Raw genomic sequence first — 22,944 nt, forward strand, 5'->3', positions numbered from 1 at the left:
CCCTGTGTGTCAGGGAGGGAGGGAGGGTCTCGGAAAATCGAGCCACTCCTTCCTGCATTCTCAGTTCTGAAGGCTTCCTGTAGCAAGAGGGTCTCACTGCACACGCTGTGACTCTAGTCTTTTCAAAGACTAGAGATTTTCACACACTGCAACTCCTAAACACAATCCAACCAAACAAAAAGGGCTTCCCCGATGGCTCAGTGGGTAAAGAATTCTCCTGCAACGCAGGAGACACAAGAGACGAGACTCCTGGGTTGGGAAGATCCCCGGGAGAAGGGCATGGAAACCCACTCCAGTACTCTTGTCTGGGAAATCCCATGGACTGAGGAGCCTGGTCGGCTACAGTCCAAAGGGTCACAAAGAGTCGGACACACCTGAGTGCCTATACACACAACCAAATAAAAAGGGATCTCTTCCAGTTCTGGAGGAAAATCTGAATCTGGCATATCAACTGCCAGCGTGAGGTCTTCTAAAGGCAGTTTCAAAGGTAATTTTGAGCAATATACAAACATCATCTCCTTAGGAACTGACTTTAAAACCAGACTCTTCACAGTATGTAACTCCCCCTGGGCCCCAGTGAGTGCGAGACCACTGCCCTCAGCATGCACAGTGGCAGCTGATCCATGACAGTGAATCTGACCTAGGGCAGAGGAAGGGAAACCTCATTTGTTCAGAGTTCAAGTGAGTTAGTTAGAAACATCGAATAATTCAGTCTGGATCAGCCTGATCTGGCCTGTCTTACAGCAAATAAGAATGCAGTGCAGAGAAAAACCTTTTGCAAAGTAAATAAAAAACACAGAGAGGAGAACAGACAGGAACGACCGTCAGACAAATACGCAGATTGTAAAAACTAACACTAGCCCAAGGAATCACTTTTCTTAATAAGACGTGGCACCCACGACGTGGGAGATTCTCCAGTGGCTCAGTGGTAAAGAAGCTGCCTGCCAATGTAGATGTGGGAGACATGGGTTTGATCCCTGGATTGGGAAGATCCCCTGGAGGAGGAAATGGCAATCCACTCCAGTATTCTTGCCTGGAAAATCCCACGGACTGAGGAGCCTGGCAGGCTACAGTCCATGGGGTCACAGAGTCAGACACTGAGCGACTGAGCAGGCACGCACCTTTTATATTTGTAAAAAAGACCTGCAGACATCATTTTTATTAGATCATCACAAGAGACCCTTGAGGCCAGACACGGAGGCCCACGTGTCCTCTCCCAGAGTCACCAAGGGGGCAGTGGGAGACGGAAGTGAGAGCCCAGCTTCCCCAACTCCCAGAGCGCACGTGCTAGTTCCCATGGTGATGCCAGCTTCAGCCGAAGATGCAGAGTCTGCGTCTCCCCCCATGTGTCCCTGCACTCACAGTTCCCACTGTCGGCTGGCTCATCCGTAGACTTGATCCACAGCCTTGAACTATCCAAAAACAAACCCGTAATCTTGATCACCCTCAACTGCGTCTCCTCCTGTGTCACTCACATCTGTCTTCACATTGCTCCCCATCTTGGACGCGTCCTTGGTCTCTCCCATCCCCTAACCTCAGTGGACTATCCTGGAAATGGCTTTAGGATCTACCTGTTTTCTGCCCAGACTGCTGCTGCCTATGTCTCATCTCTCAGTCAGACTCTGCCCTGCAAGAGTCTCCAATCCTATAGCCCTTCTCCCATCTTTCTGAAGCTTCATCCACCCTCCACATGGTGGTCAAAGCAATATTTTGCAAGCTCAGCTCTGAGTGTGGTGTCCCTGTTTACGGGTGGATGTGGGTCCAGGATTTGTGGGCTGAATCCTTTGCAATCTGGGGGACCCTCTTCGAGATGCTGTGTGTCCAGTCCAAGGCAATTTTGTTGAGTTTTATTGAAACTCAAAATTTGTATAACATTTAGGCAGCCTAGTCTCATCTGATCCTTGCGAGAACCCCTTTGGAAGAGGGCAGGCGCATGTTTTGATGATTACCATTTTAGAGATGAGGAAACTGAGGCTTGCAGCATTCCTTTGACTTCTCCAAGATCCTCCAGCTAGTTGTGCAGCAGAGCTGGGACTCTAGTGCAAATTTCATCTCATCTCCAATCCTTAGCCCTCACACAATACCACCAGCTGCCGGCTGAGAACTCCAGCTCATCCAGGACAGGGCGGAGCTGGGTTTCCTGGAAAGCTGGGACAGATGCTACCCTCCTGCTTTTCCCCAGGGTGGGTGAGAAGGTGGGTACAGGGACTCCCCTCCCAGTATCAAACAGCTGACCGCATGAGTGGTCAGGTGGGGCTATTTCTCAAAGCTCAGAGAGATTGAGTACTGGTCTCCTCTCTCCTGCAGCAGCAGAAACCGCAGAGCCCCATGGTTAAGAACATAACATCAGTCAGAGAGCAACCATGGTTGCTACTTTCCTGACCTGGGACCAGTGACTTAATCTCCCAACCCTACCCACCTCTCAGCATGGCTTTGCAGATCAAATGCCTGCTGTACGCTGAGCACTTAGCACAGCACCCAAGTCAACATGCTCTGGCATTCAGAGAAGACAGCAAGGACTCAGCACCACCGGACACCACCCGGTCCCTGCTCATGTTTTGTATGCTCCTCTTTAAACAGCGCATGGACCTACCGTAACAGAATGAAGAAGCCTACAGCCAGGATGGCCAGGACTAAAAGGACAGCAGGGAACACGGCGGCCAGTATCACGAGAATAAACAGCACCATAAAAAACTGCTGCAGGAAGTTCTCGGCGTGAAACGGCAGCCTCACGTCCAGCTCGTCCATATCCTTGGAGAAGCGGTTCATTAGCCTGCCAGTGGGCGTCCTGTCAAAGAAGCTCATGGGGCTCTCCAGGATCTGTGGGTGACCATGGAGAGTCAGGGTCTAGGTGTGCGTTTGGTGGCCCCCCACCCCTCTGCCGCCGACACCCAGGGAGGCCTGCCCGGTGCCTGGGATCGCGAACCAGGCCTGAGTTTCCCTCCGGGGCCTGGCATCCTGGAAAAGTGAGGCTGTGGCCACCGTGGAGGAGCGTGACGGGGGAGGGATTCAGCCTCCATGAAGGATGGGGGGATTTTGTGCCCCAGGGCAATAAAAAGTCAAGTTCCACTGTCTCTATGTAGGCCTCCCCTGTGAGCTCCAGCCAGGGACCTCCCCAGCCACTGGGGAATGAGGAGGGGATCCCAGGGACTCAAGAGATGCTCTCTGGGCCTGCGCTCACCGGCGCCATGGCAGTGTCCTCAGGAAGAAAACTTCCTGACGACCCTCACCTTCACCCCCAGCCCCGTCGGGCCCATGACACACCTGCAGCTCCCCAGAGTTTACCTTTGTGGTTGATAATTAGATATGGGAGACTCAACGGTAAGCTCAGTGAGCAACTGTGTCCACCCCAGAGCCCAGCACAGCGTCTGGCGCATCGCAGGTGATCTGTATAAACCCCACTGACTCATGGGCTAGGGGCAGGGGGACTGTACCTTGTCAAACACTCGGTCATGCAGGGAGGAGGAGGCCATCAGCGTGGTCTTGGTGAACATGAAGCCTTTGGTGATGCCAAACACCAGTATGGACACCATGCTCCCTGGGTACACCCACTGGTACACCCTCGGCCCGGAGTCTGCCAGCACCATGCCCACCTCGCACGTGCTCATGTTGCTGTGAGGCCCACACATCATCTTAGGAGGAAAACAAGAAGCACCAAGAACTGATCAACTGTCAAAAGAATGGGAATTTTCCAGAGAATGTTCCCAGGGAAAAGAAACTAAACAGACGAGCATAAAAGTTAAGAATGAATCAGGTGGTAAAGTCAAGTCAGTTCCCTGCAGGGGCTCTTGAACTTTGCATGGGTCCTCCTGCTGGGCTCTCTGGGATGCCAAGGGCCCCTGGCCGACGAGGCTCAGCACAGTCAGTGGAAAAGCACAACAGACAGACAAGACCTGTACAGGGCAGTCGTCTTGGAAACCAACAGTGCCTCAGGGGACTAGAGGTGATGCCGGGCCAGGAAAGTTACAGAAGCAACAACATATGGATTCCACAGGCTGGCTGTGCAACCCTCAGGCGGCCCAGACAGGGACCTGAAGGCAGAAGCCACCGGGCCTTTGGGGAGACTCAGGAGCATCTCTGTAGGACGGGTCAGCCCCAGGGTCCTCTTTCTTGCCTTTTCTGGGGGTGCACCTAGGAGGGCACTGGTTCACTGCCCTGGAGTCCCCAGGGGGTATGAGGGAGTCTGATGAACCAAAGACTCTGGGAGGATCCAAAGTGACCCCACTTGGCTCCATCCTGCCCCAGGAGAACACTTTTGCCTCCATTTCTGGGGAGAGGCCATCTCCTCCTCCTGAGAAATTGGCAGTTTCATTCTTTTCTGGGCTGTGTGCTAAAAGTCAAGGCTGCCTTTGGGGAGCAAACAAGCATCTTCCTTCTAAATGCCATTTTGCTGATTACAGCCCTAGAGGAAATGTAAACCAGAGGTGGTGGCTGATGGATGCACATCCATAAAAGCAAGAGCAACCCTGGGGAGCTAATCGACCAAAAGACCAGCTTGAAGAGGAGGCTTCGCTATGCTGTGGGCTGTGCCCACGGTGTCTGGGGGTGGAGCCAACACATGGGTAGGCCGTCATGGCTGCTGCCCAGCTAGCATAACACTGGCCTACTGGGGAGGCTTCACTCTGGCTAACGCCCTGGGTTCTCCAAGGAAAGGGCTCTTCAGAAGCAAGCAAGGATCTGGGGGAATGTTCCAGAGGTGCCTCTCTTTCTGCAAAGTGCAGGCCATCCCCCTGAGACTGGTCTCAGGGAGCTGTGCTGAACTCCAGGAAAGCAATCCCATCCTCTCCTCTGCCTGTGTCTTCCCAAGGCCTCCCCACTTTGGTTGTCATAGCAACAGAACTATACCAAAATGTAATCTTGGAGGATGGGGAGGCAACCTCACAGCATTTCCTGGGGGCTCCAGGAAAGCTTTGAAACCATGGGCCAAAAGCTGGGAGAGTTTCCAGCAGGCCTGAGGGAGAGTAGACTTAACAGTCCTCAAGAGGGGCCTGGCCTGGATGCAAGTCTGGGAGGCAGGGAGAGGCCTTCAGGGGCCCTGCAGCAGATCCAGGTTGACTTTCGCATGTCCTCTTCCTTTAGAGGGACTTTGGGGAGCCAAGCCAAGTGGAACCCACTGACATCAGACAGTGTCTGTGATGAGATGTCAGTTTCTCTTCAGAGGCAAGAAGATGGAAATCTGCGTTAGGCTTTGCCAGTCCCTCCCAGACTCTCCTCCGAGGTCCCTTACAACAGAGGCTGCAAAAAACTGACCCTGTCCTGCCTGTGTGTGACTCCAGACAGGCTGCATTTGCCTGGCACAAGCTTTTTAGCCAATCCTTTAAAATTCGAAAGTGGCACATACAAATTCAGATGCCCTGCTTGTCTTGAAAGATCAAAGGGGATTGCGGGAGTCAAGTTGCATAGTTGTAAGCCACTGACCTTGGTCTTGTGGCAGGGGCTGTGGGAGGCTCATTGTGTTCAGACTCTTAGCAACTGACTCAACATTTGCCAGAGCCAAAGGGGAACTCACCTGTGAGCCCTTGTCTAACCAGACACCCAGCCACCAGCTGCTGAAGGCAGAGCTGCCGATCATCAAGAGGAAGAGGGACACCACGAAGAGAGAGAGCAAGTACCCTGCAGGGGAAGAGAGAGGGCCAGGGGTTACAGAGGCCGTGCGGCAGCGTGGGCTCCCCTTCCTCGGGGTCCAACCCTGGCAGGGAAAATCGAAGCCTACAGGGAAAGGGCTTCCACCCTGGGAACCACTTTCTAGGCTGACATGACAACTCTGAGCATTAGGTCCCAGAAACCCCAATGGGGACATCTATTCCACCTGGTTGGAAAATGGACCCAAATGTCAACATATTTAAAAACAAAAAAACACCACTATTCACTGCAATAGAAGTGACTCAATGTTTTTAAAACAAACAAATTTTAAAAAACCCAGTCTTGCCAGAGAGTGACAAGAAGTGGAACTATAGGTATCTTTTGCACATGGCAGTGATTCTTGCCCCGAAGGCAGGCAACGAGCGGATGGCACGGCACTCAGAGATTGGAGTGCAAGGTTACACACGCACCACAGCCAGGTCACGCTGCTACTCATTCAGTTTCAATAAATAGCGTCTGGCAGCTTTAATGGGGATAAAGGATGATTCCATTTAAAAGGCTGCTTTATCAGACTTTGGATTATAAGGGGAAAAAAATAAAAGCACTGATAAACGACCCTAGCATAAACAGAGCAATTGTTAGAGAAATCATAAAACATGAACCCAACAGTTTAAGAAAGAATTTTTAATGCAAATTAAATCAAGAAACCCGTTGTTTTCTACCAAACCTCCAGAAGCCTTAATGTACGTGTGATACGTTTTCCAGGTCACAGTTCCTTCCCGGGGGGACTCAGTCTGGATGAGCTGGTGCGGAGGAACTGTGGAGACAAACACAAGTCCTGTGACACCCCCAGTGCGGCGGCCCCCTCCCGCCCACCTCCCCAGCCCCACCACTGAGGCGGGTTGTCATCCTTCCTTCCACTAGCCCTGTGCTTTGAAATTCCCAACACACTTTTGCTCGTTTTATTCTGTTTGGTCCTCATGACAGCCTGGTGAGGCAGGGGGCTTTCGGTCTCCTGAGACATATTTATTAAGCAGCTACTATGTGCTCAGAGTGCTGCAGTCCATGAGGTCGCAAAGAGTCTGACACGATTGAGCGACTGAACTTGAACTGATGTGCTCAGCTCTGGGGAGACAAGGGTTGTCTTTGTCTAGCTCTACAGAAGCAGATACTAAGATGTGAACACATGCAGTTTACTCTGGAGCTAAAGGTTACAGGGAAAGGAAGCCAACAGTAAAAGGTGTCTCATCAAGGCAGCGCTCCCTGCTCCCCCTCTCTACCCACTTCCATGGGCAATGGTAGCTTACCCCAGCACAGAGAACTCTCAGACTGGGGCACAACTACATCTCAGAGGTTTTTTGCATGATCAGTGAGACCTGGGATGTTTCTACACCAACTCCCATTGGCATCAGGTGAGGGCTCCCCCCGGGGGGTTAATTCCCCCACACTTCAGGCTTGACCTGTGGCTGGCAGCTCCCAGAGAGCTCCAGGCAAAGGGCTGCAGGTGTGAAATGCCAGCTGGGAGTTGGGCTGGGTGGTGCAGAAGTGCTGAGGGTACCCACGCCATCTACGACAGGGCCAACAAGAAGGTCTTCACCACAGAGACCACACCATGAGAAGAAACCAGGGCATCCTCCCAGGTGCGTTCCTGGATCCCGCCACGTGGCTCCCCCATGTCCTTTCCATTTTCCAAGGTGTAAGGGCAAAGGACCACAAGCTCCCACTGGAGCAACGTCCAGAGGTGCAGGCATGAGCTCCCAGCAGCCAGGAGTGAATGCACATCCCTCCCTCTCCAGCATGAGAGGTACGAGAATGTCGGCTCCGAAGCAGCATTCTATGCTTATACCTGGCTCTTGTAAACAGAGATGACTGGAGCCTGACAAGGGGGTCCCCCTGCGCAGGGCTCTTGGTACCCTGCCCTGGCAAGGAGAGCTCGCATCTCAAAGGTGCCTCTGTGAACAGAGCTGCCATTATCCCCTCTGCCTGGGAACGCTCGCTCGAGCGTCTTTAAAATGTTCAGCCTGACTTTCGCTCATCATCATGTCTCCCTCTGGGGCTACAGCATGCAGGGGTCGCCTTGATGGGCCAGCAGAGCCTAATGAACAGCATCCTGGAACGTTAAAGGACCTGTCAGACCCCCTTGCAGTCCCAGCCCATTCAGCTCTGCTGCTGACACTGCGGGCTGTACCATCTTCAACCCTTCCATTCCTACAGCTCTCGGAGCACTTAGCTTCACACCTTCCCTTTCCTGTCCAGAGAAGGGGGTGGGGTGAGGGGGAGAAGAGGAGCAGGGTTTACTCTCCCCACGAGACCCCAAATCCTTAGTAGCCTGGAGCTTTCCTAGGAAAGCACGGAAGAGACTACAAGGGCCCCACTTCAGCCTTGGCCGCCTCCAGAGCGATAAAAATATATTGTCCAAATGGGCATGCGTTTGTCACAAGCACCATTAATGGTGCCAACTTCCATCGATGTGAAGACTCACATTTTTTCCCACGTTCTAACATCTCTGAAATAAGGATGTGCCCCGTTCGGTAGCATGCCATATCATTTAATTGGCAGAGACTTTTCTTAGTGGTACATCAAATGACGCTGCTCTTAAAATAGATGGCATCTTAAATGTGATGAAATACACTAAGGTTTTTTTTTTTTTTCTCAGCCACATATTATTGAGGGGCCTCGCTGTGGGCATTTTTAGGAAGGTGCATTTTGATTCCTGTCTTCTCAGTGCCCATCGAGGGGCAGGGCATACAGCAGGTGCTCAACAAATGCTGAATGGATGAAGGGATGAAAGCCAGCAGAGCCTAAGAAGAAGGAGTTTGACCAGCCTGGTCCTTGCCAGGTTTCTCTCCCATATCTCTTCTCTCTGCATTCCTGGAATTACCTGTTACCCTCGACTCCCAAATCCCCCCGCTTTCCCCACCTTTTCACCAGAGTGTCCTGGGCAAACTCCTACATACGCTTAAAGGACCAATTCAAAGGTCACCTCTTCTGTGACGCCCTTCCTGATTTCTTACTCCCATTTCAGCTCCTTATTACTCTTATCACAGCTGCCCATGATTATCCTTTTACCTATGGCCGCCACCAGACCAAAAGATCCTGAAGACAGGGGCAGTCTAGCTTAGTGACTGGCATATAGTAGAATGCTGAGTCCTTATTTGTGGGAAGAATGAATACCCTTATTCCACCTCGACCTCTTCTCTGCTGTACAATTCTTTCGCAACACTCAGCATAAAGAGTGGGAAACATCTAATCTCCTGTGTGTGCATGTTTTGATTATGCACATAATCTCTCTGCATTGTTTTGATCTTCCCAAATAACAATAACAACAACAATTAACAACAATAACAACTATATGTCAGGCACTGTGCTAGTCATTCTATGCGGAGTTTCTCTTGCAATCTTTGCAAGAACCTATGAAGTTGATACTCTTATTTCCCCCGTTTTATGGATTAAGAAACTAAGGTTCAGCATGGCCAAGTATCTTGCTTCAAAGTCCTAAAACTAATAAGTGGTTGAGCCAGAATTCAAACTCAGGGAGTTGAACCCCAAGGCTCACACTGCAGTAAACCACACAATTCCAGCTGCCCACAAAGGACAGCATGCCTGTACTTCTCTATCCCAAATGGTAGATGCCCAACAAATACTTAAGAGTATGAAACCGAGGGAACGAACAGTAAATACCTTTTATGTCTACAAATTCTGATTCTGTTTCAGATTCTTTTCCTTCACGTTTCTCATCTCCTGGAGCCAAAACTAGGGTGAGAAATAAAGAAAGATCTGTGTCCACTCATGAGCCATGAGTGATAAGAGAGGTGTGATGGGAACTCTGATTGTACCAGCGTCTTCATTTCTCTCAGAAGGGCTCTCCTTAAGGGCTTCCACCGCTGCTGCATCGTACATGTGCTCAGGATCCTAGAGACAAAATGAAATTCCTCTGAAAATGAAATGACAGAACTTCTCCAGGCCAGAAACTATGAGGGAAGGCACCCAATCTCTTGCACCCAAGTAGGAAGAGACTTACCTTGAATTGCAACCCACGGAGATTGTGAATCAGTTTTGCATAGCGTCCCCTCTCCTCCATTAACTCCTTGTGGGTTCCCTTTTCACAAATCTCCCCGTCTTCCAACAAGATGACTTCATCACAAGACTCTAAGAACTGCAGGGATATTAAAGCAATCTACAGTGAGCTTCTGTCTTGGAAGAGAGAGAAGAGCATGGTTCTGGACTTCTATCCAGTCCTAGGCTCATGTGATCCAGGGGTTCCCAATATTGGCAACACTGATATTGAGGACCAGATAATTCTTAGTTGGGGGTGAGGTGGGGACTGAGCTGTGCATTGCAGGATATTTTGCAGCCTCTCTGGCTTCTATCCACTAGATGTTAGGAGCACCCCCACTCCCAGGCTGTGACAAGTAACAGTGTTTCCAGACATTACGCAATGTCCCCTAGGAGATAAAGCAGCCCCCAGTTGAGAAACACTGACTCAGTGCCTATGTGTCTCATGAGAGCACATGAGGGGCCTTTGGTTGTTACTGTGAAGCATGTTGAAACTTCCTCTGCTATTGGTCCCTATATGAGTCTCCTTGCTAAGAAATCTGATCACGGGAACTTGGAGTATGAAATTAGCAAGGTCACTGAAGCCATGATTTGGTGGAGAAGGGAAGTATGACCTCAGCGATGGCTCCCCTCTGTTGTAACATTACAATCCCTCCTCACCATCCTTATCCAGCCCAGGAGATGCAGCCCATGGCACAGGCCCTGGCCTCCAGACCACATTACCTGGCTTGAGGCGTTTACACCAGCCTTATCTGTACCTTTAATGATAGCATCCTACATTTTGTCCAAAGTACTTCTGTTTTTCTAATTTGAGTTCCTTTCATTTCTATATCATGTCTGAGATCAAAGAGCTGCTAAGAGGACTTTCCTTCATTTTGGAATGAGACTAAGCTCTCTCCATAGGATGAGCCCATCTAGAGGCAGGAAGACCCTCCTAGAGGTGGACAAGATGCTATGAGATCTAAGATAGTGCAGGCTGAACAGGGCTTTGCAATTCAGGTGAGAGGTCTTCCCTTGTACTTTGGGGTTCACACAAGGGCTCACTTGATGCTCTTGATTGAAACCCTGAAAGAAGTAGCTACATTTGGTCACTCTGCATCTGTTGGGGTTTGTGGGGAAGAAGCCAAATGACAACAGTTTCTCTTGGCCTTGGACAGCTCCAGCCTTTCTGGCTTCTTTGGACTAACTGCCTGGTTCCATGTCCATTTTCCCAGACAGCCCAAGGAGGAACAACTGGGTTCCAGTTGAGACACTTTCTGACAGAAAGTCTCTTCTCATCTTTGCACAGCATCTTCTAATTTTCAAAGCCTGATCTCATCTACTCTCTGTCTCCCACAATCCAGTCAAGAAAGCAGGCAGCATGATTATCAGCCCATTTCCCAGATGGGGAGACTAAGGCACAGGTGTGAGAGCACACATCCCAGCCCCTGACGCTCCTGGTGAACCCCTCTGGCCAGTGGGCTCCCAGTTTTCTCCAGTGAGACGGAGCATGATCTGTGCAGCTTTGTTCCCCAAACACAAAATCTGGTCCTGGGTTGGATGTCAGCAGTCGGCCGCTGGCCTCATTTCATTTGTTTCCTCAAGTTTCAGAAGAGCAATTGTCCAGTCTGAGCGCCCAAAAGCATCCAGATTGCCTGTGGACCCCCGAGTGAAAGTAGCCGGAGAAACGTTCTGGAAAAGCCCAGGGGCTTCAGGTCCGCCTCTGAGCCCCTCCTTCCCATAATGGATGACCGGATTGAGACTCCAGCGCCATCTAGTGGCTGCCTGTATTTTCAACACGCAAAAAGTAAGATGAAATGACCTTGGTGAAAAATAGAGTCTCTGAGGAGACTGAGCCTCCTGCGATCTAGTTTGAGGTCATTCTGCTGGTAAGCAAGGTTCAGAGACTGGGCCAGGGCCAAGGTCACTTTGTGCCCCTTGAGGACTCCTGCAAAGACAGCTCTGACCCACATCCATCGGACCCTGCAGGAGGATAGCCCTTCCCACTGCCCGTGGTCTCCAGGGAGAGCTGGTCACCACATTTAGCTCCTGGGCTGGGCGAGAGCCTGTTCTGAGTCTCCTCACGGGGGCCCAGAAGAAATCCAGCCTTGTCCACACCCTGCCCCTGCCTAGCAGAGGAACAAGAAGCTCTTATCTCACCCGCCCAGCTAAGATGCTTCCTGGAGGTGATGGACACCACTTGGGTAAACCCCATACGCTAAATTCAGATGCTTGGTGCTTCTTCTGAGACCTCTAACCCTCAGCACAGAGAGGCAGAGGTTGGGGCAATACCACAGGTATAGGAAGGCCTAGTTTTCCTGATCCTTGAAAACCCGGCCTTCTTTTGGCCACTGACAGAGGAGCCTAAAGATGCGGGCTACTGCATCCTGTAACCATGGCAACTTCACATGCTGTCATCTTGGAGCCCTCCCCCAGCTTGCCTTACTCTTGCAAAGGCCGGGAGTCCCATCTCTCACTCCTAGTTTAACTTTTCCCACTGGGTGGCCAAAGAGTCAGAAAATAGGACTTCTGCTGCTGCTGCTCCAACTGACTTCTCATTACAGTCCAACGCTGGGGGCTCTCTCCTCCGGCAACACACACACACACACATACACACACAGATGCACAGAACACACCTCTGGGGACTCACTCACTTACTCACTGTGGATGTCAGGACCAGCCTAACTTATCTCGGGGCGGAGGGGGGGTCCTGAACCCTTTCTGTGGGGCTGATACAGGAAGTACAGTCGCCACTTTGCCAAATTCCCAAGCTTATTCAGGGAGTTCAGTCAGTCCCTTTCCTGGGCAATATTCATGTTCCTAAGCCTGAGAGTGGCTCTGAATGGGGAAAAGCTTCTTGCCTCAGCCCTGAAGTCCTAGTCTCCAGCCCCTTTCCCCTAGGGAGTAATACAGGGGCATCTGAACCCCGATCAAGCGTTCATCGTCTCCTGTCACCCCCTGCCCCTGGCCTTGGGCCTGCCCAGCCCCTGATGGAGAAGAAGGCTGTTCCTACCTGGCTTCCCACCTCCCCACCATCAGTGATCCAGAGCTGGAGGAGGTGCCCCGTGTCGACCCCATAGGTAGGAGTCAGGTGTTCCTGGAGAATTTCCCTCTGATGGATGGTCTTGGCTCCACTGAACCCAAAGGTAGGATAATGGAGGTCGAGCCCAGAGAGGACTGGGCAGGGCTCCATGCAAGCCTGGATGGCTGGGGACCATCACAGTGTCCCCTGCCCCTTCCCTGACCTGGCCCAGGTGAAGACTGCAGGTTTAGGCAGAAGAGGAGTCTTTGCGAGCATTAGATGCCACACCCATTTCATGACCTCATGGGTCCTGCTGGTCCCAGTCACCTGCAGCTGGTGGGTCACCAGGACAACGGTCTTCCCCCTGAGTGCCTTCTTAATGCACTCCTCAAAGACGTGCTTCCCCACATGGGCATCCACGGCTGACAGAGGGTCGTCCAGCAGGTAGATCTCATGATTCGAGTAGATGGCGCGGGCCAGGCTGATCCTCTGCCTCTGCCCCCCAGAGAGGTTGAGGCCCCGCTCCCCGATCTGTGGACAAGGACAATGCTACGGTCCATCATCAGGCCCCATCTCCCACCCCGCAGTGCTTGGGGACCAGGAGCTTCCTGGAGACTCTTCAGCAGACCGCTCACCACCATGATCCATTCCTCCACCCCCTTCCAGGAACGCCCTGGCCACACCAGGTACCCTGGGCAGTGGGAGGCTCCACTTCTGCAGGAAGCCTGGTGGGCAGTGGCAACTAGGGAAATGCTCCTTCCAGTGTTGAGTGAGGGGTACCTGGCTCACAATACCACCACCCCAGTGCAACCCCATAGGGAGGGCTTCATCTTGACCAGTAGCTCCAGAGGGCATTGTGGAGCAGGAATCTCTCATTGTGGAGCAGGAAAGCCAGTGGACAAGTGAACAGGGGGGAGAAGTGGCTGGGAGCAGAGGGTCAAGGAGGGGGTGTCTCTATTTGTCCACATGTGGATCAACTTTTCACTCCCACTAAGCAACTCTAAGCTCTATGAAGAAAAGAGACATGTTTGCTTTGCTCACCATCACATTCCTAAGGCCTGGCACCACGCCTGGACCAGAACAGGTGCTCAGCAAACATTTGTTGAAAAGGTGAAAAGCCTAGGTTGCCTGCTTGAGGTGATTCTATCCAACTGACCCTAACGCGAGCCTCCAGGACTTCAGCCAGGCGTTGACTGAGCACTAGGGCAGGACACATGAAGTCAGACAAGGAAAGTCCCCTCTCTACCGGGAGCTCACATCTCAGCAGGGGTGGGTAGTTTTAGTTTCACGCATAGTGCTGGCACAAAGGAGATTTTAACAAGTGCCAACTGAGAAGCATAAACTAAGTACTTTGGGGCATATTACTTTAGATTCTGGGACTCAGGAAAGTCTTCCTCAAGGGGATGGATTTGGAGTGGGATCTAGAATGGTGGTAATTGGCAGAAGCAGAGGTCTAGACCCTGGCAGGTGAGGGCACAGCTAGGTAAGCCCATAGGGGTGGGTGAACGCAGACACTGGCAGGTGGCTGGGGCTTCAGCGGTTGTGGTGGCCATTCCCTTAATGCAGGCACATTGCGACACCAGCAGAGAATGACAGTGTGCTCTGAACTGGGCTTTCGTCAGGATGCCTTCCTTCTCTGGGCTCCTGGCAGATTGGGAAGACTGCAGAGGGCCCACTGGGATGGGGAGACAGGTGGCCTGGGGGCTCCCCTCAGCCACCTGAGTTGGCAGGCTCAGCCCCCGCCCTTTAAATGAACACCCTTCAGGGGAGATATTTGGAGATGACCCTTACACTCCTGGGCGGGTGGGGCCAGCAAAGCAAGAAGGGGCCCGTGAGCATCCAGCCACCGTGCTGTACCCCCAACCTCTGTCTTTGGAGGACAAGCCAGCCTGGGAGGTGGGGAAGCAGCTTTTGCCAGAAACCCTCCCTGAGATGGCAGACAAACTGGAAGTGACCCCAGGAGTGACCAGGTGGAGCTGGTGTCATATCCATTGTGATATCTCCCAGGAAAGGACCCAGGTGGAGAATACAGGATGGTAGAGCCTGACTTTCCCCACATCTCCTGGGACCCTTCGGTCCTCTGGGGCACCTGGATATGATGGAGCCAGAGCCTGCAGAGCTTCAGCCCAGTGGACCTGGCGTTTGGGCAGCTGTGTACTGCTATGGGGCTGAGCTCTGGGTTCTACTCACCTCGGTCAGGTCTCCATAAGGAAGGCTGCTCAGGTCCTCCTGGAGGGCACAGACGCGAACTGCGCGCTGATACCTGTGGGAGCAAAGCTTGAGGTCAGCACGGTGAGAAAGACCCCACATCCATGCAGCCCAGGGTGGCTCAAAAGGCACACTGGTGTCATGGGCAGGCGAGGAGGTGGCTGGTTGTTTGATCTTTGATGTCCAAGGGCAACTCCCTCTTGACTTCTTCCCGCCTATCTGATGCAGAGTTGACTCGGGAGGGTCCCTCCCCTTACAGGCTTCCCACCATTTGAGAAAGATGAAATCAGTGCACGCAAGACCTCTGAAGCGAAAACTACTCATGGGGGCCAGAGCAGCGAGTCACCAGTGAAGGCTGAGGTCGCTGGAGGAGATCTCCCAGAGGATGCAAGACCGCTGATGGACAAGAAGATGCATGTGGGTGGCACCAGCAGAGAGTGAGCAGGAAGATCACAGGTCTGCACCAGGTTCTGGAAGCACTTGATGCCCTGAGCATTGCGCCCATGTGTCAGCTTCAGGGCTGCTATGCCTGGTGGCTGAGACCATTAGCTTTGGAATCAGAACAACCTGGGTTTGAATCCAGCTGGGTAACCTTGAACAAATGACTATACCTCCCTGATCCTCACTCTCCACCCTGTACATTAGGTTAATAACTCATTGGGTTGGGAGAAGTGGGAACGCTGTCTGATGCTCAAATTCTCCATCAGCAGTAATTACAACTAATGTTATCACCTTGGCCAGTCTTTGACTATGAGACTCAGGACTGCTCGGGACATCTTCATCTTTCCACTCCACTCCAATCTTAAACTTCCTCCCACCCTCCTGCTTCCCTTGGTCCTGAGAGTCTCAATACCCATCCCAAGAGCAAAACCTCTGCTAGAGATGCCACACACAAAGGGTGCTCAGTCCATCCTTCAAGGCCCAGTTCAAGTGCCACTCTCTTTTCCCTCTTGTGGTCTCTGCTGCCTCTGAACAGTCCAGCACAGTCTCCTGCCCTTGGCATATTCCTCCTTGGCTCATTGTCCTCTCTGTGCATCTCTGACCACGCATTCCAGACTTGAGCAGTTGAAGGCCAAAGATACATCTGAGCCACCCCGGTGGCCCCCATGGTCATACACAGTCCTGTGTCTTGCAGGTATTTGGTAAATACTTGCATTCTGATGCCCTAAGAGATACAGACAAGAATCCCTTCCTTTAGTCTGCCTCTGCGGAGAGAAGCCGTTCCAGACAGGGCTGGGAGGAGGCACAGGAAAAGGCAGGCCAGGAGATGCTGGGAAGAACAGTTTGGCCAGCACTAAGGACTCCGTGACTGAGCCTCTTGACAGCAGGATGTCATGACCAGGGACGAGGAGGGGAGGTAACATATCTCTTGCTGAGAACCCACATGCTGGCCAATGCTAGCCCATGAGAATGGAGTTTGGCAGAGTCAACTCTCTTTGGCAGGTCAGCTCTCCTCTCTGGGCCTTAGTCTCTTCTTCTGTAAAATGGGGATATGATGCCAGAGTCCCCCTAAATGGTTGGTTATGGGACTCTAATAAGAGAATGTACATGGCAACAGATCAAACTTGGCAAAGAACCTTAAGAACGTGTTTCCAGAGCTTAAATATAATGGCCCTATATGTGGATTCAAAAATTATGAATTTTGTTTTCATTCCTTTCATGTTGAGGACATCAACAGCAACATATCCCGACAACTCTGGTGTCAGTTAATAGTTTCAGGGTTGATTAATTGCATACCTGCTGCACACAGTTTCAAGGAAAGTTCCTGATACTTGGCCTAAAGCAAAATTGTCAGATTCCTCTTTCTGCAGTCAGACACCATATGCACTGCTACAGAAAACCTCAGAACATATGCTACTCTGCATTGGGATGGAGTGCTGATTCCATTCATTTCTGGGAGTGTGATCTCAGGTCTGCAGAAGGCACCTCTCCTGAACTCTGGGATCAGGAAGAGAAAAACCAACACCCTTCCACGTATGATGAATGTTTAATCAGAACTCATTAAAGAAACCCACTTAGCAATCATTACCAATGACATCAGCCTCTGTAGCAGAGTGTACCAAACACAGAAGTACTTCCCACTTTCAAAGTTAATATTACCTTCGGTGATCATACTCTTCTCCAAATAATATGTTTTCTCTCACATTTCCATGAAAGATCCATGCTTGCTGGGAAACATAGGCCAGAGTCCCATTGACGGCCACGATCCCTTGTTGTAACTGCATCTGAAGCAACAACACCAGAGAACCCTCAGGAGCCAGGCCTCACTGTCTTCTCCTCGGGGCCCTATTGCACTTTTGCATGCGTGCATGAGTGTGTGCTAAGTCGTTTCAGTTGTGTCTGAGTCTTTGCAACCCTATGGACTGTAACCCACCAGGCTCCTTTGTCCATGGGATTCTCCAGGCCAGAATACTGGAGTGGGTCACCATGCCCATCTCAATCCCTGGGTAGGATCTTCCCTACCCAGGGATTGAACCCACATCTCCTGTGGCTCCTGCGTTGCAAGTGGATTCTTTACCACTGGACCACCAGGGAAGCCCCGTTGGACCTTTGCCACACGCTTATTCCATGAGCACAAATTCTGAAGGCATCGAGGGTAGCAGGATGTCTCACCACACACAAAGCCCAGCTCTGCTGACCGAGGCACTCAAACATGTTTGAGAGGCCAGGTGGGAATGTTCCAGAAGGGGAAGAGGTGGCCCCTACATGCTGGAGAACACAGGCTGTGGGACTGCTGTGGACACCATGCACCTGTCACGCAGCAGCTGGATTCTGTTTTCTCTGGGACGTTCCAAAGGGGCAGGCCAAGAGTAGAAGTTAGAAGGAGGTAAATTTCACTCCCAATACACCTCAAAACTCCCCAAAGAGGGATCAGGGTGAGGTCATGAGTCCCCCATCACTGGAGGTATCTGAGTACAGGCTGGCTCATCTCTTACAGGATTTCGTGGAAAGGATTCCAGGTGGAGAATTAGGTTGAGTCACCTGTCATGCACCTGCTGACTCCAGGGTTGTCACAGAGACACATGCCAAATCCCAGAGTACAGGGGGCTGAGCAGCTCATCTGCCTCAGTCCCCACCTCTGCCTTCAAGCAGGGAAGGAGCTGTCACTCTTACTACAAACAAGCCAGCTGAGGCCAGCAGAAGTCACCCCATTGGAGAGGCTCTTCTGAGCCTGGCATTCCCCTGTCTCTACTGCAGGCAAAGGCAGTCCCAGGTCCCAAGCTCTTTTGGAGCACAGAGTGAGGGGGAAAGGGACTTAATATTTTTCCCTGAATGTGTCTCATTCACTTGGGAAGCCTTGGTAACCGTGAACGGTTCATTTACTGTGGATACAGTGGACGGCTTGGCCATCTCCCTGGGGTCACGCAGCTAGAAATGGCAAGCAAGGGACAAGAGCCCCCCATTCCTACCACGAGGTGTGCTTTGGTTCATGCATTCATTCAGCCCCTCCTCCAAGGACCAGCACCTGCTCTGGGCAGACGCGGGGGAAATGGAGGTGGATCTAAAGTTCCCATGATTTGCAGGTTCTCAGGTGCTTCCCTGACAAGCCACCTGGCTGGTCTTTCTAATCGGCGCAGGCCAAGCATGTCATGAGAAAACTGGGGGTTTAATGACCCGTCTCTCCTTTTGACCAAGATGGAGCTCCAGGCAAGAAAGCTCTCACTACTTAATGCAGCGGGCAAAGCAGAGAGAGTGTGGAAGGTCCGGCCCCGCAGGCCTGGAGCTGCCAAATGCATCAACTGCCTGGGACTCACTGTTAACTCTGAGGACAGCATCCAGTGCGGCCAAGGCCAGGACCCTGGACAAGGCAGGCAGGGAACCACTCCACCGTCATCACGCTGTGCACGCAGCTTACCTGTCCTAGCAGAGCTGCGATAAGGGAGCTCTTCCCACTCCCAACATTCCCGCAGATGCCCAAGATCTTCCCCTATCAGAAAAACAGAAAAAAGACCATCAGTCTCCCAGCTCTTAGAGGGTCATCTGCAAATTATGCTGGCCAGGCCAGGCAGGGGCCAATGGGTCACTGCTGGCTCTGTGAGGTGGCAGCCGCAGCTTCACACCCCAACCCTGATACACAGCCTGGGAGGATGCTGGAACCTTAGTCCTAATTGGGTGCCTCCCCTGCACAGCCCAGCAGAGTGCCCGGAGGACTTCTAGAAATCACGTATAAGCACTGATGCGAAACAGCCTGTGCTGGTCTGGGACACACAGGCCCTGAATATGAGAGTTGTCCTGCGCCCAGACTCCAGGGAAGCAAATTCAATGGACGCTAAAGGCTGCACAGCCCAGAGGGACGGGGCAGCCTTGAAGTGCAGAGGCCTGGGAGCTTTCTAAAAGTCCTCTTAAAGCACCCTCCCACCATAACATCTCAGTCCGAAATTACTGAGCAGTTATGTTGTTCCAGCATGTTGGGTTCATGGATTTTTCTATGGCTGCAGATTTATTAATTCAACTAGTAAATCATTGTTAAAGCCTGCTTTGTGCCAGGTGCTGTTCTGAATCCCAGCAACAGCACAGTACAGCAAAGAACACAACAGTCCAGTCTGGGTCTACCCTAATGGAGCTTATGCTTTAGCTGGGCAGACAGTAAACAAGATAATTAAATAAAATATCAAGTGTGACAGATGCATGCTGTGGAAACGAATAAAGCAGGCAGGAAATGGGGGTGGAGGCCTTACCGGGAAGGTGGACATCTTAGCTTGAGTTCTCCCAGAAAGAGGACCCAAAGCAAGGAGTTGAGTGACGGAAGCTTGTTGGGGAGGTGCAGGAAATGCCAACTGGGAGGAGGGGGATGGTACAGGAGAAGGAGGGTGGCCCATCAAGGGTGTGCTGTTGGGTCAGCTCCCACAGGAGGCAAATGAAGCTCAATGCTGCTGGGAAACTCAAGGAATCGCAGAAACTGAGTCTTTCTCCTCCCAGTGGTTGAAGGAATCGGGATAAATATCCCACAGCCAGTGTTTGAGAGCTGCTCCCTCGACTGTTGATGTCTTGGCTCATTGAGCGTGGTGGGGAGGGCGCCCAGGCACATAAATGCTGATCTGGCCATTGGGAGGTGGCCAGGACACACGGATGGGTCAGTGATAGTACCTGCTACTGGTGATGTGTGAGTAAGACCCGGGGGAGGCGAGGGGGTGAGCTGTGTAGCTATCAGCAGGAAGCCACTGCTGGCAGAGGAGGAGTCTATGCGGAGACTCTGAGGTTGGCACAGACCCACTCGAGTTCAAGCAGCTATTGCAATGCTGTGGTTGCAACATCTGGAACATTCTCATTAAGACCTGCTCCCAGGGCTTCCCTGGTGGCTCAGTGGTAAAGAATCTGCCTGCCAATGCAGGAGACACGGGTTCGATCCCTGATCTGGGAAGATCCCACATGCACAACGAAGCCCATGTGCCACAACTATTGAGCCTGCGCGCGAGAGCCCAGGAACTGCAAGTACTGAGACACCATGCTGCAGCGACCAAAGCCTGCACAGCCCAACACCCATGCTCTGCAACAAGACAAGCCACTGCAGTGAGAAGCCTTCGCACGGCAACGAAGAGTGGCCCCTGCTCTCCTGAACTACAGAAAAGCCTGCACAGCATCAAAGACACAGCACAGCCATAAAAATGAATAAATAAAATTATTTTTTAAAAAAAGACCTGCAGCAATCCCTCGGAGCAAAGATGTCCAGCATGGGACCAAATATGACTCCTTTTCCACCTGAGCTAGATCAGAAGGGCCTCGTGCTGGCCTGCTACTCCAGCACATGAGGGTTGCTGCCTGTCCTCACTCATCCCTTGGGTAAGTCTTCACGGAACACCAGGCACAGCAGTAGGCACTAGCGATAAAACAGTGATCAGGGCAGATGCCTTGTAGTCATCGGAGCTGCACATAAATAAAACTGATCATTTTAATTCCACTAAAAGAACTACAAGGAAAGGGGTCTTTATGGAGACTTTGAGACAAAGAAACACAAGGATGGATCCAACCAGCCTAGGCATTTGGCTTTTCATTGAGTCCTGTCTGCTACTCGCAGCCAGGTCTGAGCCTTGTTTCAGCCTAGATTTATCCTTGTTTTCAGCAAGAAATCCATGAGGCCTCAACCCTGAGTTTCTGATTATTCATTTGTTCATTCAGAAAACATGACTGGGAATCTATTCTGTGCCAGGCACTGGGCCCAGTGTGAGGTCACAGCTGTGTAGAAGATATGGGCCCTGACCTTGAAGAAGCTACAGTCTAATAGAATCGTGGAACTAAATTTGGGAAAACATGGATGTCTTGAATTTAGGACACTTAAGGGCAGCACTTAAGCTGGATATGATTATTGGAAGAAAAAGGCAACAACCATAGCTCACAGAATTCACAGAGCCTTAGCATTTGTGTGTGAGGTCTTTCTGTCCTCACACCCACCTTGGAAAGTCAGTACTATTGTTAAAATACCCATGGAGCAGGTAAAGAAGCTGACTTCAAGAGGTTAGAGAGTATATTCAGGTACACAGCTGACCAGCGGCAGGGACCGGAGCCCAGATCCACTAGGCTGGAGAGGAAGAGCCCGAACCCCCAGGACAGCGTGCTGCTGCTTTGACTTCACCTTACTTCACAAAACATTGACCATGTTGTTGATGACAAGTCAGGAGCAACCAATGTGCTGAAAAGGAGGAAAGCAAGTGCAGAGATCAGAGGCAGCTTCTTTACAACCCAAGAGCAGTTCACGGAGGCCTCTTGGGAGCAACTCTGAAGGCATGGTTGAAGTAATCTGGGTGCTGCACGTCATAGGCGGGGGAAAGTGATGAGCAAGCAAGTGGGCTGCACACAACAGGACTTAACTGAGAGCCAAGCTCGACTGCACTCAGCCAACCAAATAGCATTTCCAGTGGATGTGTGCAGACAGCCTTGTTAACTACAAGAAGTACCACTCTACACCAGCTATTGAGCTTAGCGTCACATAATACATAAGAACCTCTCCCTCTATAGTGCTCACATGGGGAAAAGGTGAGTCAACAAGATGGGAGATGAAAATATTAGGCACAAGATTAATGCTGAGCCCTTTGCAACAAAATCAACACTGCCATCCGGGGAGCACGGATGCTGAGTTCCCAGGGCAAGAAAACCACACGCAGGAGAAGGTCAGACATTCCCCAAACGCAGAACTTCTCTAAACACTCTACCCCACCCTCAATCCCGAGGAGGGCAGGCAGCAGACTCTGGCTGGCTTCTGTTGCGGGGCCGCTTATTGCTCTCATTTAGCTTTTTTACAAGAGCAGTGTCTCATAATGGTTAAGTGCAGACTGTGGGGCCAGGCGCCCAGGGTGTGAGGCCCTCTTCTGCCACTTTCGAGCTGCGTGGGTTGAACAAGGTATTTAACCTGCTGTGCCTCTGGTTCCTCAGTCATCAAGTGGGGTGGCTATAGACCCATCTCATAGGGCCACTGGGGTGGTTAAATGAGTTTATTTCGTACCTGGTAAATAGAAATTGCTCGTAATTGTCAGCTATTATAATCTATCATAGGACTCCAATGTGAAATTAACAACAAATCCGAAAAGATTTATGAAGGCTAGTCAGTTTGAGTCTAGCCACCTGAAATGGAGTGTCCGTTCAACTCTGGAACTGGTTGTCAACTCCTCTGAAATTTGAAGATCAGCACAAAGAACCACTAAGACCATGGTATTCTCTCAGCTTGGAGCGAGAACTCCATGGCTGATTTACTAGCTTTAAAATTTAGGGAGAAATGGAGACACCCCACCACCACCTCCTGCTCAAACTGAACCATATTCAGGCCACACCTTTGGAACACATACCCACCTTTCTCACAACAAAGCTTATATTGTGTAGAACTGATTTGGGGCTATCATGTTGCTCCTCCTCGTCAGGGGCTCCCTGAGCTGATGGACTCAAATTGTATGCCTCTGGCCTCTGTTTCTTGAGAAAATGCTTTTTCTGGTTCTGCACCTTCTTTAGGCCACTTTTCCTGCTGGTTTCTTGCTCCCATGTCAGGGTGGCATTTGCTAAAAGCAAGACAGTATCTGGGTCTTCTGGTTGGGTGATGTAAGATGGGGGGCTTTTAGCTATAAGAATTTTCTAAGATTAAAGAAACAAAATTAATTTGGCAGATGTCA

At 51.3% G+C, this 22,944-nt stretch overlaps 1 protein-coding gene across 4 annotated transcripts in view; it reads right to left on the reverse strand.

The window, feature by feature from the left end:
- The window catches only part of ABCC12 (ATP binding cassette subfamily C member 12), a 61,713-nt gene that overhangs the window by 16,078 nt on the left and 22,691 nt on the right, over positions 1–22,944 (reverse strand). For 2 of the 4 annotated variants that reach the window (XM_055551874.1, XM_055551871.1), the window contains 12 exons: positions 22,631–22,906; positions 18,705–18,776; positions 16,949–17,073; positions 14,831–14,903; positions 12,968–13,171; positions 9,605–9,739; positions 9,420–9,495; positions 9,265–9,336; positions 6,311–6,400; positions 5,510–5,613; positions 3,435–3,632; positions 2,594–2,820 (listed from right to left, as the gene is read on the reverse strand). In XM_055551874.1, the coding sequence (XP_055407849.1) occupies positions 2,594–2,820; positions 3,435–3,632; positions 5,510–5,613; positions 6,311–6,400; positions 9,265–9,336; positions 9,420–9,495; positions 9,605–9,739; positions 12,968–13,171; positions 14,831–14,903; positions 16,949–17,073; positions 18,705–18,776; positions 22,631–22,906 (1,652 nt within the window). Of the gene's footprint in view, positions 1–2,593; positions 2,821–3,434; positions 3,633–5,509; positions 5,614–6,310; positions 6,401–9,264; positions 9,340–9,413; positions 9,496–9,604; positions 9,740–12,967; positions 13,172–14,830; positions 14,904–16,948; positions 17,074–18,704; positions 18,777–22,630; positions 22,907–22,944 lie in introns of all 4 variants that reach the window. The other 2 variants (XM_055551873.1, XM_055551872.1) reach the window with 1 other exon arrangement.

This window comes from Bubalus kerabau, chromosome 17 (assembly GCF_029407905.1).
Source record: "Bubalus kerabau isolate K-KA32 ecotype Philippines breed swamp buffalo chromosome 17, PCC_UOA_SB_1v2, whole genome shotgun sequence".
In the NCBI taxonomy this organism is placed as follows: Eukaryota; Metazoa; Chordata; class Mammalia; order Artiodactyla; family Bovidae; genus Bubalus; species Bubalus kerabau.